An 18,229-nucleotide genomic window follows, 5' to 3' on the forward strand; every position below is an offset into this window, starting at 1 on the left:
TTTTATTTTATTTCATTTGTTTCTTGTACGTTTTTGTGTCTGATTTCGTAACTTAATTAATAGTTAGCACTAATTAATTAGCATATTTGAGGTCACCCCTCGGAACCATTAAGATTGACACTTAGTTCGCGAAAAACCGATCATTAGAACGAAAGTTATTCAGGGTGATATCTTTTTTTTTTTTGCGGACTGTACTTCCACTTGCTGGCATCTTGCAAAAATGATTCAAAATGTTTTCGTAGCAAGTTTGTCAGATAACAAAATATGAAAATAAAAGCGTAAATAGAAGATAGTGGGATGTATTTTATGGCGCGTTCGCACCGAAGTAAAGAAGCGCATTTAGTTTGTTAGTTACCTTGGATTGTAACGAAACTGAATATGCACTATGTAATAATTCAAAGTTTGACTGGATAAGAACTGGATAACTCAAAGTTTATAATTTATAAAAAGTTTATAATTTATTTTAACTATAAAATTTTAATTTTGGTGATTTTCAGAGACATTATTAACTTATATAGAAAAAAGTTTTTTAATGAAAGAATTATGTATTAAATATCAGAAAATTTTCAGCCACGGATTTGCCAGAATTGAATTTGCATATGGTAAAAATGTAAATTTAATAAAGAAATTTTTTATAAATTTATTTATAATTAATGTATTCATAATAACATACAATTAACTTAATAATTTTATAAAGAATTTACTTACATTAGTTGGAGATCTTTTGTTTTTTTATCAAATTTTAGAAGAGTTTGTCTATTTGTTTTTTGGATAAATAAACATTACTACAAATTCTTTTAATTCTATTCACTTGATTAAAAGTAGTATTTAAGTAAATATTTTTAGAAACATTAGAATTCTAAGTCATTAGTTTATTAAATTTAAAATGATTTCTTTCATCGTATAAGTTAACAATGCAGATATTTTCTTCTTATTACTTAAATCCAAAAAGTTAAAATTAATGTTATCGTCATATGACGAAGCAAGGTTAATTCCTCTGGGTAAATATTATTTAACAAAATTGTATAATTTTTAAAATTAAAGAAAAATTAAAATTTTTAATAAATTTGGAAATGAATTTAATACTAAGAGTATAATTTTTTTCATAATAGCGTAAAAATAAGTAAGCTAGAAGTGATGAAAATTTAGTTTAGATAGTTATGGTGTTCTATCTATATGACCAAAAATATGTTTTCCAATAAAAAGATAGTTATTAAAAATACAAATATTAATTATAATTTTCCAATAATCAAAATCGCAACGATGGATATTCTTATCATAGTAATAACTATTTTAGTTTAGAAGGGGGGATGCTATTTGAGGGATATTGGAAAGCAAAAGTCTCATAAGAATTAATTTTATTTTGTTTAATTAATTCAAAAATAGGTAGATTATTAGTGATAATTCAAGAAAAACCCTCTTTAACCCTTTGACGGTTATGAACGAGTTCAGCTCGCAATCGAATCGTGCCTCATAATGCGCGCGAGTTCCGCTCGGAAGCAAGATTTCTACCGTAATGGTTAGTAACGAGCACTACTCGGGTAGTGACATTTTTCCCCAATGCGCGCTGACGAGCTGAGCTCGTTCGCTATAATTATTCTGCATTGACTATGTTAAAAACGAAAAGTACGTAAAAACTGTTATTTATGTACTACGAATACTTTAAGAAATTTTAAACGCGTGAGGCGAGCTATCTACCGCATCCAGAGAAGCCAACTTGCTCCGCTTTGTAAAATAGTATTTTCTAGTGATAGCGAAAGTCAAGTTACTTTCGGTTTAGTATTTTTCCTTTTAAGTAATTTTTTCACCACTAAATATCAAAAACTATAAGTATCATATAAAATGCAACGTTAAAGCAACAGTCTACTGGTTACTCTATTAAAAAGTAGGCGTAACTGTCCATCTCCAACGAAATTATAACAATTCCACAAAGCGGTGCAGTTGGCATAGCCAGAGAAGGGTGACATTTTCGGTAGAACAGCGGTTAAAAATAGCTGCCACTTTCGACTACTGTTTGCTCGTAATACTGCGCGAATAAATGAAACGAAAACTGCTCATTTCCCTGACCGTCAAAGGGTTAATCATCATCATAGTTGGCCAGACAATCCAATGTGGGCCCGAGTTTTTTTACCTCGTCAAGCTGTTACGGAAGAAGATCTTATAGACGTTCGTGAAACTGCGAGTTTTATAAGAATCTCTTTAATGCTTCCGTAAAAGTTGTCGAAACAGAATTTCGTCTTTGGGTGGCAAAATGGCAGCGTGAAACAGCAGCAGGATTTGAAGTGCCCAACGATCTTTCCAAGATTATTAATGCCTGTGATATCGATTTGTACCCATCAATCAATATGTTGTTGAGAATTTTAATAACTCTGCCTGTTAGTGCAGCAACAGCAGAACGTTCCTTTTCAACTCTTAGACGTCTCAAAACTTGGCTTAGAGCAACTCAAAATCAAGAACGATTAAATGGACTCACATTATTAAACATTCATCGAGAAATTGATTTGGATGTTGAAAAAAATCATTGATAGATTTGCCAAAGTTTCTAAAAGACGCATTGCATTTATTATTTAAATATTTTGAATACTTGAATTATTTATGTATTGTTCTGTTGTTATTGTAGCATTAAAAACCCCAGTTTTTTTTTTTTTTTTTTCGAAAAAAAAAATATTAAGAAAAAAAAAATTTATAAAATAAAATTAATTGTGGGAGGGTCTGAGTCTATGACCCCCACCCCCAGGAAAATTTCTGGATCCGCCCCTGCTCCAGTTATTGTTTTCATTTACAGCACCAAGTATACTCCGCAAAATATTTCTCTCAAATATTGCAATATAACTTTCCTTCCGTTTTGTTATTGTTCAAGCTGCAGAAGCACATGTCAAGACTGGCCTGACAAGAGCTTTGCAAACTAAGAGCTTTGTTTTTCTAGATTTAAAAAATCTTCTCACCCTCTTTAATAATATTGTTAATAATTTTATTTTAAGTAGTTAGAGAAAATATTGCCAGATTTAGTTGAATAAATATTAGACCAAGTGATTATTGGAAAATTTAATAGGAATTTTATGAAATTTTTTACTGATAATTAAGTATGGATATTGCATATTATTAATTTTTGACCTCTTATAGAAAGTTTAAAAAAAATTCGATAATAATAATTTTATTTTTATTACTAAGTTTAACATTTTTACTATTTTTAACTCCTTATTTAAAAGTTCAAGATAGAATTTTTTACAGAAGATTAGATAAATATTGTTAGCTTTATCTGTGGGGTTAATTACAAAATTCTTTTGTAGTTGCTTAAGTATTCGATCAGTTTTAGAAAACAAATTTTGATATGTTACTGTTATTTAAATTTCCCTTATTATTAAACATGAAGTTTTTAAAATAATAATAAGGAGCCTATTTCCATTCTGTTAACATACCTGAATGTTAAGAGAATATATTTCATATCCTCAACAAAAATTATTGAGATCATTAAGAAAGTATTTTAGTATTTTATTAGCACATATATCGTAAATTAGTCTAAATTTTGTGAATTTTAACCTTAAATTTCTTAGTTCTAAGTATTCTATAATATTATTATGTATATATACTAATAGAATGAGTTAATTGCATGTTAAAATTATTACTTAAATTATTAAAAATTTATTTGTTAACAAAATTTATATTTTTAACATGTGGAATTCGATTCATATTCGATTCATATTCTTCCAATGTTTAATAATAAAAAAAATTTACAGTAAAATTTTTTTCAGAAAATGTTAATAATTTCTTAAAAAATCATCAAAGTTAAAATTTTATAAGTAAAATGTAACCTTTTATTAACTTTGAATTATAAAATATAATATATTATTACCTTTTGCACATTTGGTTTCGGGCCAATCCGAGGTAACTAACAAATCAATGGGGTTCTGTAGTAAGAACGCTCCATTAAATACATCCAACTGTCCTTTATTTACTCTTTTATTTTAATATTTTATTATCTAGTGAACTTGTTACGAAAATATTTTAAATCACTTTTGCAAGATGCCGGTAAATGGAAGCACATTTAAATTCGTTACTGGCTTTACGTGTTACATTTTAGGATTTATTGTGTACTATTCTGTATTTTTCTTGAATTTTTATAGTCTAATTTTTGCTTGATATGTTTTATTTTGTATTTTTTGCTTGGTTTGTTTTTTCTTCGTTTCAATTTTTTGGGGGTGTTTTTCGCTCTATTGTATTGATATATTTTGCTTTGACAATATTAGAAAGCACTCTTTTTATCGGACATAATCGTGTGAGCTGAAGACGAGATTCTATCTTTTCTTTATTTTGTTTACCGACTTTTAACTTTCTAACCGGAACATAGCAGGCATACAGCTCGAGATTGTTTTTGTTTACATTTCTACTGAAAATACCATCCATAAGTCTTCAGAATATATTCATGAAATATATATTTTCTTATAAATATCTGCTGTTTTAAGTTTACAGACGAATCCTGAAAATTATATTAAACAAGAGCTAGGGAGATTTATATCAAATCAAGTCGTTAAAAATTAAAATTACATCTGTTATTTGGTTTAAAATGATGACATTTATTTCACTTATTTCTTTTTAAATTCATTATTTTTCTATCTATAACAAAACTCTAGTAATTCTGATAAAACAGGGTTCCCACGATCTGGAAATTTTTTTAAAGTGGTAGTTAAAGTGAGGTGTGTCTTAAGATATCAATATTTAATTTAAAAAGTTTTTTTCGTTCTATCAAACATATTTTATTATATATTTCCTTTAAAATTATTGTAATTGTGGTATGTCATTGCTCACTGTTTTACATTAATACTTTCAACTTATTATTATGAAACATTTAAACATTTTACTGTTAAAAATGTAAAAAGATTATTACGCATTTGAAGTATAGTTAAAAAAAAATTTTGTTCTTTGGGATATTGTTTCAACGGGTAATTAAGTTTTTGAAAATTTCAGTTTGGCTGCATTATTTATAACAGTTATTAAAGTTATATGTAATTTTTATGAGCTCTTTGATGCCATATTAAAACGATTGGTTTATTTATATGTTTCCAGAAAAAATAAAAGAAGCTAATGAGGTGTACAGTGATCATAAACACTCTTTTATTGAGTTAAAAAATGTCGGAAATTTCGAAGACCAAAGGAAAAACTCGGTTTATATCCAGTTTTCACATAAATAGCGGATAGATCATCCTCTCTTGCATTTTGAAGATTATTATGTTTTAAGTGTGAAATCAGTTCTTCCTGAGAGTTATTAGGCATTGAAATTGGGTCAAAATTAGGAAAAAGCATTTTTGTTTGCTAGTAAAATCGATTTTTCTTTGAATCAATTTTTATAAGCATAAAGAGTTCTTTTTCATGGTCTTAATTTAGTTATTTATAAATATCAATATTATAATTATAAATATCAATATTTTACATTATAAATATTTGTAACTTTTCTGAAAATTTAACATCTTATCTCTGAAAATTTAACATATTATAAATCTTGGGAAAGAACATAATTAGTTGTAATGTCATATTTTTGTAGACAGGTCTCTCGGAAATATTCACAAAATAAATTTAAGTATTTTTCAGTTTTCTTGAAAAGTCTTAAGATACAATTTGTTTATTTTTAACTGGCTTACGGGGAACCCTGTAAAATAACAAGTTCGAGCTAAAATTGTCATTTTTTTAGTTAAAGTTCGAAAAATTTGATGAAAGTGGTCTTTGTTATTTACTATTTTATGTTAATTCATTCCATTGAATTTAGAATATTTTTTCACCCTATTCTAAATTTACCTATTTTTCTGTATTTTTTTTAAATTAACGAGAGAGGTCACAATCAGTTTCAATGAAATTTAATGAATCCTGCTTTCTGAAAATATTAACAATACACTATGATAATTAATTCTTTAAAACAAGTGAGTTTATTTCGTTCCTTTCTTATCAACTTCCTCTTGCAATGTCCCTCATTCCAGAATGCTACTAAAGATCTCTACTAATCCATATCTCTTCCGAATACTGCATTTACCGTTATCGTGAACTTTTCTTTCAGTTCGTGATCGCAACACTCAATGGGCTATTGGCGACGGTCTGGGAAATATCTCTGAGGATGATCTAAGGACATGCCATCACTGTTTTGATCCTCTGCAAATGGGGAGGGAGGGCAAACCAGATTCGGTAGCCGACGACCTGCGGAAGTATGACGATGAGAATGTATTACGATGTTTTCTTCCTCCACAATACTTTTCGCATTTAATGACCAAAAATATTTTCTAAAATTTCTACAACGCTTTCTTTAGAACTAATGTTTAGTGCAATTTTGAGTTTCATATAACTGCTTAATTTAAAATATTTTAATCTGTTGTTAAAATGTTTTAATCAATACGAAACTAATGTACTTCCTTCTTTTGTGACTAGCCCCGCAGTGGACTGATCGTTAAGACAATGTTCTCAGCAGATCACCGCAGTCAAGCATCACTGGCTACGGTCAGTGTGCGGGTGGGTGACCACTTGGATCAGCCTGTGTAGGGACCGAGGGTGTGCGGTATTGGTACTCGTTAAACTGTTCTACCGTAAAGTGCTCGAATTCGCATGCAGGTCGTCGGGCTACCGAAACGGGGGTGCCATCCCCTCTACAGAGGATCAAAATTGTGATGGCATGTCTTCGGATCATCCTCAGGGATGATTCCCAGACCGTCGCCAATAGCCCATTGTGCAGCTCTAGTGCGACGTAGATGAACAACAACATCTTTTGTGACTATTCAAACACTAATAAGGAAAGCTTTTGAAGTGTTGCCATATATAGAGAGTTCTGTGGCTCATTTCGATTGCCAATCCCACAAACCGTTTCTGACTTTTCACAGCAACTTCCTGCTATCTATTTAGCCTCAGTCATAAGCTTAATTAATGGAAATACAGAGCTATAATCTAACGCGAAGAGCTCGTCGCTCAGTTCGATATTCGCTGAAACGAAAAAACATTTTAAAATTAAAGGGGGAAACACNGCAGGTCGTCGGGCTACCGAAGCGTGGGTGCCATCCCCTCTACAGAGGATCAAAATTGTGATGGCATGTCTTCGGATCATCCTCAGAGATGTTTCCCAGACCGTCGCCAATAGCCCATTGTGCAGCTCTAGTGCGACGTAAATGAACAACAACATCTTTTGTGACTATTCAAACACTAATGATGAAAGCTTTTGAAGTGTTGCCATATATAGAGAGTTCTGTAGCTCATTTCGATTGCCAATCCCACAAACCGTTTCTGACTTTTCACAGCAACTTCCTGCTATCTATTTAGCCTCAGTCATAAGCTTAATTAATGGAAATACAGAGCTATAATCTAACGCGAAGAGCTCGTCGCTCAGTTCGATATTCGCTGAAACGAAAAAACATTTTAAAATTAAAGGGGGAAACACTTTTATATATCCTTTAAGTTTTCAATCCTTAATAGATTTTTAATTAATTTAAAATTGCCTTTATTGAAACGAGAGTGCTGCTTTAGAACTATTTTACATTATTTTGAAGGATGATTTAAAGTATAATATGTTTTCGAAGATGAATTCGTCATGTTGGTGAGAAATAAGAATATTTTCTTTCTTACATTTATTGTTTTAATAGCACATTAAATTTTTGTTTCAGATATCTTCTGAATGAATTTGTTTGACTATTAGTTTTATGTTCATATATATATTCCCGAAATTTTTTTTTTATTATATATGTATTACCTAATTCTGTTACTATCCTTTTTCCTCCCTCCTACTCCAAATTATATTTTGTGCTCAGCTGGTTTTTACGAATTTAAACTTCAAATTTAACTACAAAATAATACCTGAGTAGGTAAATTTTATTGATATTTTTTCTTTTCTTTATACTAAAAGTTTTCTGATAAATTTTATATAATTTTTAAGTGTTTATTTAAAATGTACTCTTAAATTTTTTTTAGAAATCAGCAAATTTTATCAAAATCTCAATTGAACTCGTTAGTTTATAAAACATATTTTATGAAAGTCGTTGCTTTACTCCTCTTTCATTTTATTCTAGTCTTTTTTAGTTTTGCAATTATCCTACATTATTCATTTTTAAATTGCATAATAATATTGCTCTATGTATTGAAAAGTTATATTTTCATTTGAATTATGTGGCAATTATAACTTTAAAAAATATATATATTATTTCTTATATTAAAATATTTGGTAAAAGGGTCATTCCAAAAATAAAGCACACCTTTATAGACGGACACTTTATCTTATTATATTTCTTGTAATTTTGTACGAAAACAAAATGTCAACATTAAATAATAAATTGCAGATTTTATTTTCTTTAATATGATTCTGAAACTTTGAAGAATTACTTTCTTTTTCTTGTATTCTAATTGGGTTATAAAAAATTGTATCCTGAAAAATGTTATATCCCAGCAATTTATTTAGCTTTTTATATTATATTTCTTTTATATAATATGATTTTTGAGTTACAATGCATGGTCCATACTATCAGTGTTCCTATATTATTCCTTGCTAGTTTTTTTTTTATTTATTATTTTTGATGACTATAAATATCCCTAAAATTCCCTATGCTTAAAATATTTAGTACATTATGTAACTATTATCATGAAATTTATATTATTTCGTTCATAAATTTCAATTTTATTAACACTAAACCTTCAAACGCTTAATACAGTACAGAACCCGTTATCCGGAAATCAGAAAACCAAAAAACCGGAACGAAATTCGATAAATNTAATAATAATAGAATCTTAACGTTATACACCCAGCTTGGCGATCAATCGCGAACACAACTTGGCGGGGGGGCACCCTCAAGTATAGTCTACCCTGATTCTGAAACTTTGAAGAATTACTTTCTTTTTATGTATTCTAATTGGGTTATAAAAAATTGTATCCTGAAAAATGTCATGTCCCAGCAATTTATTTAGCTTTTTATATTACATTTCTTTTATATAATATGATTTTTGAGTTACAATGCATGGTCCATACTATCAGTGCTCCTATGTCATTCCTTGCTAGTTTTATTTTTTATTATTTATTATTGATTACTATAAATATCCCTGAAATTCCCTATGCTTGAAATATTTAGTACATTATGTAACTATTATCATGAAATTTATATTATTTTGTTCATAAATTTCAATTTTATTAACACTAAACCTTCTAACACTTAATATATACCTATTTCTACCATAGTTGGTCAAATGACTGAACTTAAAGTTTCTTGATTGAATGTATGAAATATGGATGTTAGGAAGGAACTAAACTTAAAAAAACTTAATTAAATAAAATTGTATATTGCCAATTTTTATGTATTACAAACACAAAGAATAAGAACTTTCAGTTCATTGCTCAATGCATTTTTTACATACATAGGGTGTTTCCATTGTATATTTTCCGCAAACATATTTCTTTTAATTATAATTATTTCTATGATTCTTATAATTATAAAAATATATAAGAATTATAAATATTCTTATAATTAATATTATTTCTTCTAAGAAAGTGTGCTGTCTTGATTGTTTCAAAATTTTTCTGGGTAAAACCGTAACAGTTGGTTTGAAATGAAGTAAAGCTATCAAAATAAAATATAAGCTTCTCACCAAAACATTTAGCTTTTGTCACTTTTTCTGACACAAAAATGCCAATCTAAAGTTTTAGGTACTTTCTTGAAATTTGAATTCACAGTTATTTTGATTAAACTCTATACACAACAGTCTTTGCAGAAATATGCAGCTAATCAAATGCATTACGTTAAACGCGCATTACATCGTCATTTCTGATCCGATAACCTTATAAAGCAATAAATTGTTCTCCTGGTCAAATGACTGGTTGTGGTAGAAATAAGTACATGACAAGTATTATTTGAAACAAAAAGAATACAAAAAATAATAATAATAGAATCTTAACGTTATATAATGATAAGCGCATTTTTGATGCAAAAGTTCTTAAACGGTCATTTGACGGGTTCTGGTATGTTTAGTGTTAATGTATAAAATCTACTGGATTTTTTCCTATCCATGTTGGCATCTATGTTTGTACGTGCTTTGAAATGTGAAATAAATGCTCATTTAAATCACTAAATATAGAAGTATAATGCATATTCTTTATGCTGTATATTCTCTGTTTCTTTTTTCCAATTGCAGATCTTTTAATAGATGATATTTTAACCAATTATAGAATTTTATTTTATTTTAAATTAATATTTCTTATTATTTACTTTTACAGGAATGTGGCAACGCACAGTTATTGCCCAGTGTCCATTCCTCATTCGATCTCTTTTGTTTCAAGAATGCCTTCAGAAAGTGAATGTGAGAAATGCAACATTCATGCCCTCCTTATCTATGCTTCGAAAACCTCTGTCTTTGGAAAATGGGGAAAGACGAAAGCAGATTGTGGTTAAGAAAATTGAATGCCCTGATCGTGGTAGAAAGATGATCGAGATCTATCCACCCCCTTCTGTTATGGAGTCACAGTCTACTTTGTTACCAGTGAATTAATGTTTTTTTATTCTATAAATATAATTAACTGAATAGTTTTTAAAAGTTATTTCTTGTTAATAACATGGAATATAAATTTAAGAAGATTAAGATTGTGGTTAAGAAAATTGAATGCCCTGATCGTGGTAGAAAGATTAGATAATCAATATCTATTCACTCCCTTCTGTTATAGAGTCACAGTCTACTTTGAATTAATGTTTTTTTATTCTATAAATATAATTAACTGGATAATTTTTAAATGTCATTTCTTATTAATAATTTAGAATATAAATTTAAGAAGATTAAAATTGTGGTTAAGAAAATTGAATGCCCTGATCGTGGTCGAAAGATTAGATGATCAATATCCATCCACTCCTATCTGTTAGAGAGTCACAGTCTATTTTGTTACTAGTGAATTAATGTGTGTTTTTTTATTCTATAAATATAATTTACTGAATAATTTTTAAAAGTCATTTCCAGAAATCCAAGATCTTGAAGTTTCCAGAAATCATCAATCACATTTATGTATAAAAATTCTTGTACATTTCATTTAAAAATATTAGAACTGAAACTTGTACTTAGCATCTTTCATTCGTAAATATTTTTTCTGGTAGAATAATAAATGTGATTAGAGATAAACGTAAACTTATACATAATTATTCATTTAAATTATGCATCATATAATTTATTTAGAATTTCATGTTTTGAAGGTATCAATGATTTAAATTTATAAGGACATTAATTTTTTGAAATTTGCTATTAATGATTTTACTAAAGATGTTTTCAGGATTTTCGAGGTGGGCTTACAATCACCCCTGCAATAGACAAAAGCTAAAACATCATACCATTTTATTTATTTTTATTTTTTTGCATCAATTACTTGTCCTAGGGACCACTGATAAAATAAATGTCCTGTGTACCCACATATAATTTCGGAATTCAAGCTTCTTCATGGTGTGTAGTGTTTTTAATAATCGCTTATTTTTGATTTTCGTTTTTTAAAAACTCTTAAAGGTGTTTTTTTTTTTTTTCATGGGGTATTTTTAAAAAGTGTTACATTTTCCCTTTTCGAAAATTATAATTTTTTTTCTTTATCATGTCGATTTTTGCTGCATATTATGCAAAAGCTGGGTTTTCATATTGTTCTATTCAACATTTTCACAATTCATTCAGCCATAATCCATTTTGACGTCGCTTCGTAACATATGATAGCGGCAATCATGTTACATATCTGATGAAATACTTGGGAGTCTGCATGTGCATCTACTGAAATGGATTCGGTGAGATTCTTGTACTCTCATGTGCAATTCTGCCGCATTTCACAAGATATTCTCAATTTCATTTTCCACCCTCTGAAATGGAACCGAAAAATCTCTTGTTCTCTTTATGGTGGCAAATATAATCAAAAAAAGAATTATTTATCAGAAACTAGTTATTTCATCATGATCATGTAAAGGCTTTGAAAATTATTTTGCATTTTGTTAATGTATGTAGTGCTTAAAAATATTTTTTTACTGCTTAATATTATATATATTTTAGATATAATTTAGCTTTACAAATCTCATAATAGTGGTGGTTATTTTTTTTAATACCTATTGGGTGACTCTGTGAATAAGATTTAAAACATCTCACAAATTGTGATGAGCTTACAGTGTTGATGAAATTGTTTTTTACTCATCTTGTTCATATGATTTGGCTGTTAACACTTGTAATTTTTTCAGGGCCCTGGAAGAATAAGGGCTTCTGGCATTGTTGATAATCCTGAAATGCTTATTGACTCACTATGTGATGAATCCGAAACCGTGTGTGATGCTCTCTTATCTGGTTTAAATAAATCTTGTAAGTGATATTGTAAGTATTAAAATTTGACTCACATAATTTGTGTTCCCCAAAAGGAATTTGTTTAATTATGAATTAAAATTGAATTCTATTCGTTTGAACAAAAGTTTCCAACTTTCAATTACCTTTTTTTTTACTTGATATTTATTCTTTCTATTACAATTTAAAGCTAAATTTTGTCATAATAACAAATATTTCTGTAAGTTTTTAATGTTTTGAGCATTATTTTATTTTGAATAATGTTGTAATTTATTTTGTATGAAATGTTTTTAATTGTACGTCTATTCATAGTGGCTTAGCTAAAGTTTTAAACAAAATGATGAATACTTCTGTTCATTAACATATTTTTAAATGAAGATAGCTTTTATGAACATTATTTTACTTGTCTAATTTTGTAATTTTTTTTGAAGGCATGTTTTGATTTTTAATCTTGCTATTGATCATAATGGGTTTCCTGAAGTTTAAAACAAAATTATGAATTCTTTTTCTCATATATTTTTAACTGTGCTAAGGCAGCTGTTTTAAATAATATTTAATTTTGCTACAGCTCACAACCCCTTTAAGGTTAAAAAAAAAAATTATGAGTTTTTTCCTCATTTCTGTAAGATGTATGTCCAGATTTCTCCTTGAAAATAAAAAAGAGAAGGATGCTGGCATTTTGACTTTTGAAAGGGTGTATAGCGAATACTAAACAAAGACTTCTAAAGATTCAATATATATCAACAAAGAATCTTACCTTGTTTCGGCTTCTTGTTCTGCCTTCACCTAATATTCTCTTCCAAGGTCCGGGGCTCTAGATAACTAATACACTTAGGCTGAAAAATACTTCGCACAAGACGTTTAAGAATTAAATTTAATAATTAATCATGATGAAAAAAGGGAAAGCTATTTACAGTTGAAAAGAGTAGTACGTTGTTCATAACAAATTCATAGCTGGACCACGCTCGTGGAGAAAAAGTTCGTAATTGAATGTTTCTGTATTTGTCCGCTAGGGGGGTATCGAGGCATTCTCAACAGGGTGTTCGCTTACCACTTTTAAAATTTATCATTAATTAATTTATTATTAAACAATTTATCGTTAATTAATTTATTATTAATTATTGTTAAAATTGTAATATTATGTAATTACTGGATTTAATCCTCAACGATTTTCAATTTACCTCCTTATACTGTTTTATGTGTATATTTCAAAAAGTTGTTCTCACTCATTATCAAAATAACAGAAAAATTTGAAGATTTTGAAAAATTATTATAATTAAGCTAAAGACAATCTCTGTGTATAAATTTTCTTCAAAAAAAGTAAACTAAGGAAAAACAATTAACTGATAAACAAGTTTAAAGCTCTTATTTTGTATTTTAAACTTAAAATTACGAGGAAATGAACATTTAAATATGCAATTTTGAGTAAAAAGTGTTTATTTAATAAAATAATAGTAAAATTGAAAATAACTCAAAATTTCATTATCCCTATCCCCCCTATCCCCCCCCCNCCCCCCAAAAAAAAAACTAATAAAAATTTAATCAGTTGAAAATAATCTTAACAAAATAAATATTATTGTAATTACAATCAGAATAAAACCTATAAACCCAAATGATTTTACGAGTATGTAAATATTATCGAAACAAGGAATTTTTTTTAATGGAATATTAAACTAAAAGTATTAAATACACATAATTTATCTAGATGTAAGAGTGAATATTTATTTAGGAAAATGAGACTTAATCCGTTTAAACTAAAACATTATAATAAGTTTAATTGATTTTTATTATTTTAAGAGAATAAATATGAAGAGAAGCTTTCAACCTTTTTGTGTTGAACTAAATTTTATTTGTTTAAATTATAGCTAATTCTTGTTGCTAAACAATTGTACTGGTCATTTTTAGATTTTAGTTACTTCCTTCTTTTTAGTGTTTTGGGGGAATGTACTTTTTCCGAAAGAAATCCCAACCCTGGTTAATGATCTAATATAATAATATATAACGATCTAATACTACGAGAGCAATACCCTGAACCAGAATGGACGAGAGTGTACACGGGGGTCTGTCCAGACATTTTGTGAAAGATCCGTTTTTCATGAAATTGTGAAAAAATTACTCACATTCTTTCAACCAGGGTCCGCTTTTTTGAATTTGTGCAAATAGGGTCCAGTTATTGCAAGAAACTTTTTCAAGGAGTTTTTTATTTGTAAATCGATACAAGATTATGCTCGGCACTGTAAAATTATAATAAAAAAATTTAATTTTCAAAAATAAACAGCAATTGCTGTTTCTTAATTAGCGATTCAACATACAAATATTTGGTATTTAACCTATACTACTGAACCCAGAATATTCATTTCGGACGAATAATGGAAGAATCGTCTGCGGAAGACAAAACTCAATTCGTTTACATCCATCTTTTTTGTTTTCTGCCCTGGGAAGGGTTTATTTGATTAACAAAACAATAATGAAGATTGGCAAAATTTGTGAAGGGTCCGATTAAAAGAAAAATCATTTTGTGAAGGGTCCGTTTTTAAGTTAAAATATTTTGTAAAGGGTCCGTTTTTATGAAAAGATATATTGTGAAGGGTCCGTTAAAGGAGCCAAATTTCTTCTAAACAGACTCCTGGTACACTGATGGCTCAAAAATACAAGACAGCAGCGGAGCAGGAGTACACAGTAAACTCTTTTCTCACAGCTCCCCTGTGGGATACATACTATATGTCAAATTTTGATGCAGAGATCTTCGCTGTATCGATAGATGTCATTTGAATATTTTTGAAAATTAATCCAGAGTATTAAAAAAAAAGAATTTGGTTTATAACCTGTCTCTCTGGTGCCAAATTTAATTTGAATTTTAACTATATAACTAGACAACAAAAGAAAAATCTTACTAAAATGAAGGAATGGAATTAAAAATTGGAAGTTAACTAATTATCAATAACTAGAAATAAATCAGAAGTTACAATGGCCCCTTCAGAAATCTATCAAAATTGTGTTGCTAAATACAAATCTAATTTAATTGAACCTAATAACATGTACCAATGTTGTTGAAACTTTGTCAAAGCCATAACCTGTCTGTCTGGTGTCAAAAGTCATTTGAATTTTAACTATATAACCAGGCAACAAAAGAAAAATCTTACTAAAATGAATTTTTTTTTTTAAATTAACTTTTGTATCTTGTGATGCAATAAAAAAACTCTTCCCACCCCCAACCAAGTTTGCATTTATTTCAATAAATAAACATATATATTTTTGAGAGAGGTATAAGTTTTTAAGAAAAGTGTCAGATTAGTATTCTTTTATTTTGAATCAATTTTAATCTTCAAAAGGGATAATTTAGAATAAATAAATATATTACAAAGTTGACTGATAAAAAAGATTTAGCTTTTAGAGGATTATTATTTGCATAAAAATACATGTTGTTATACTTAAGAATCCGGCCCCCACTTTGATAAACTTGCAATAGAAAATGACTCACAAAAAAATTGTGCATCCCTACCTTAAACCAACTGTTGTTTCTTTATTAGTCATTTATGGAACTTTGTTCAATTGCAGCAACTGGCGAATGTCTAGGATTTAGATATCCACATAAAGTTGGAGAATATAGATGGATCTCTTATTCAGAGTTAAGTATATTTAACCATAATTGGAAAGTTTTTAAAGTTGGAAAAGTCGTTGAATTAAACTTTCCATATTTTAAATGTTTCCAGTTTAAAAGCCAAAAATAATTAAAAATTAATAAGGAAAAAATAAGATTTTTCAATAATGTCTGGAATAATTTTATACATTACACTATTTAAAACTGATTAATCCAATTAGTAATAATAAATGTTGACAAATTTAAATTATTCAAATTGAAGAAAATTAATTGCAACCTAAAAGTCTAACTTTTTAAGTGATTGTAATTAATCAAAAGGTATATTTTTATTTGAGAAATTATTTTCTATTTTATTGCAATGTTAATTATGATCCTTTAATTTTAATTATATTTACTATAACATGAGACATATTAATGTAATAGGAAATACTTTCTTTATGCAGTAGTTCAATGTTTAACTAAATTTAATTTTGAGTAAAATAAATTAGTCTTAAAAATAATAAGTTCTAGACAAAGCACTTCTACAAATAAACTGACTTAAATGTAAAGAGTATTTACTATCCTGGATTTGCACTTTATCTAGAAAACTTTTATCAATAATTGTTACAAAGGCATTTTGATTAATAAATTATTTCTATATGTTTTCCATTACCAATGTTGAAGTTAATTAAATGTTAAAAGTTTCACTAATGTATGTCAAAAACTTTAACAATAATTGTTAGTAAGTTCTTTATATGTGTGTATGTATATGTATATAAATAATATATATATATATATTTTTTTTTTGCTCCTTACTCTATTGTATTGATTGACATATTTTGCTTTGGCGATATTAATACAGTATTAGAAAGATTTATCTTTTTCGGACATAATCATATAAGCTGATAACGTTTTAATCCTTTTTTTTTTTTTAATTTTGAAACTCTTTGCATTTTTTTGTTTTGTTTTAATAATTGTTTTTTTTTTTAATTCTTTTTATGAATCTCTTTTCTTATATCTTATATAAGAATAATAAATAATTTGAGTTTCAAATTACTACATAGTAATCATATATTATTTCTTTAAATTTCTTATTAGTTTTTGTTTTTATATTATAGGTTGTACAAAGAAAGAACTACATTGGTTCTGGTTTGATTAATTTGGGTCTTGAACCTTCTCAAAGAACAATGATTGGTATATGTACTAAAACTAGACCTGAAGTAAATATACTATTCATTCATATTATTGAAGTTCTATTACTGTTTTATTAGTCTTGCCTGTTACAAAGTAAAAAAATTAAAAAAGCTTTTTTCTAAAAGCTTAGAAAGCTGGCAATTTAATAAATCTTCTGAAATAGTAAAATAACTTTTCATCTTATGTGTTAGGTCTATACTAGTATATTAAAGTTTTTTTTATTGATCTGTGAATGCTGCTGACAAGTTTTTCCTTTGTCTCATTACAAATTTTTAAAATGTCGTTTCTTGAACTTTTAGCAATGTTTTTTTTTTTTCTAAATCCAAATTTGATATTTTCCGATTTTATGCTTTGAATGCTTTCAAAATTTTCATGATCTCTACAAACAGAAATATTCGTTCGAAAAATTTCCAGGGTTTCTTAACGTTGCCTATAAATAGAAGAGTGATTTGCTTTAGAAGAGAGAGATAAATATGAAAATAGATCACTTCAAATTGTGGATGAGGCGACTATAACTGATATATATATATATACGTATATATATNCCTTAGAAGTGCCAAATGTTGCATACCATGCACCTTTTTTTACCCCTCCTGAAATCTCCTGAATTCTTGTTAGGGAAACTCCTGAATGTTAATTTTGTTAGGTTGGCACGTCTGTATATATCTTAATAGCAATACATATTGTATTGTGAAGTTAGTTAAAGATGTACAAAACCTAACCTAGTAGTCCAGCAAAAAACTGAAATAATATTGCAGTCGTAAACAGGAGCGCTTAAAGGTTCATGTTTTCAAAATTTTGACACAAACTATAAGTTGAGAAAAAAGCAGCTTAAAAACTAACTGTTCATATCAAGAAAAAAAAATTTATAAAATTTAATTTTAATAATAAAGGAAACCAGATTTAAATAAAGTAAATTCTTTTGTTTACATAAAATAAAAAATACACAATTTTTGCCAATCCTGATTTAAAAAAATTAGTAAACTATTTTTTTTTCTTTTCAGAACTCAGGTTTTTCTTCATAGCGATACATGTAGTGGGAGCTAATTAAAGATGTACAAAACCTAACCTAGTTGTCGTGAATACCTTCTACAAATGCGCAACGGTTAAAAAATAGCATATTATTTACCAATAGACAGAGCCTTTGAATAACAGCCTTGATGA

General features: G+C 28.0%; 1 protein-coding gene across 5 annotated transcripts in view; it reads left to right on the top strand.

The window, feature by feature from the left end:
* Positions 1 to 18,229, top strand: part of LOC107437256 (long-chain-fatty-acid--CoA ligase 5) — a 59,538-nt gene that overhangs the window by 6,472 nt on the left and 34,837 nt on the right. The window contains exons 1-5 of one of the 5 annotated variants that reach the window (XM_071178252.1): positions 7,142 to 7,564; positions 10,223 to 10,485; positions 12,195 to 12,312; positions 15,850 to 15,918; positions 16,988 to 17,091. In XM_071178252.1, the coding sequence (XP_071034353.1) occupies positions 10,225 to 10,485; positions 12,195 to 12,312; positions 15,850 to 15,918; positions 16,988 to 17,091 (552 nt within the window). In that variant the 5' untranslated portion in view covers positions 7,142 to 7,564; positions 10,223 to 10,224. Of the gene's footprint in view, positions 1 to 7,141; positions 7,565 to 7,692; positions 7,826 to 10,222; positions 10,486 to 12,194; positions 12,325 to 15,849; positions 15,920 to 16,987; positions 17,092 to 18,229 lie in introns of those variants that run through there. The other 4 variants (XM_071178249.1, XM_071178251.1, XM_071178250.1 and 1 more) reach the window with 4 other exon arrangements.

This window comes from Parasteatoda tepidariorum, chromosome 3 (assembly GCF_043381705.1).
Source record: "Parasteatoda tepidariorum isolate YZ-2023 chromosome 3, CAS_Ptep_4.0, whole genome shotgun sequence".
NCBI lineage: Eukaryota > Metazoa > Arthropoda > Arachnida > Araneae > Theridiidae > Parasteatoda > Parasteatoda tepidariorum.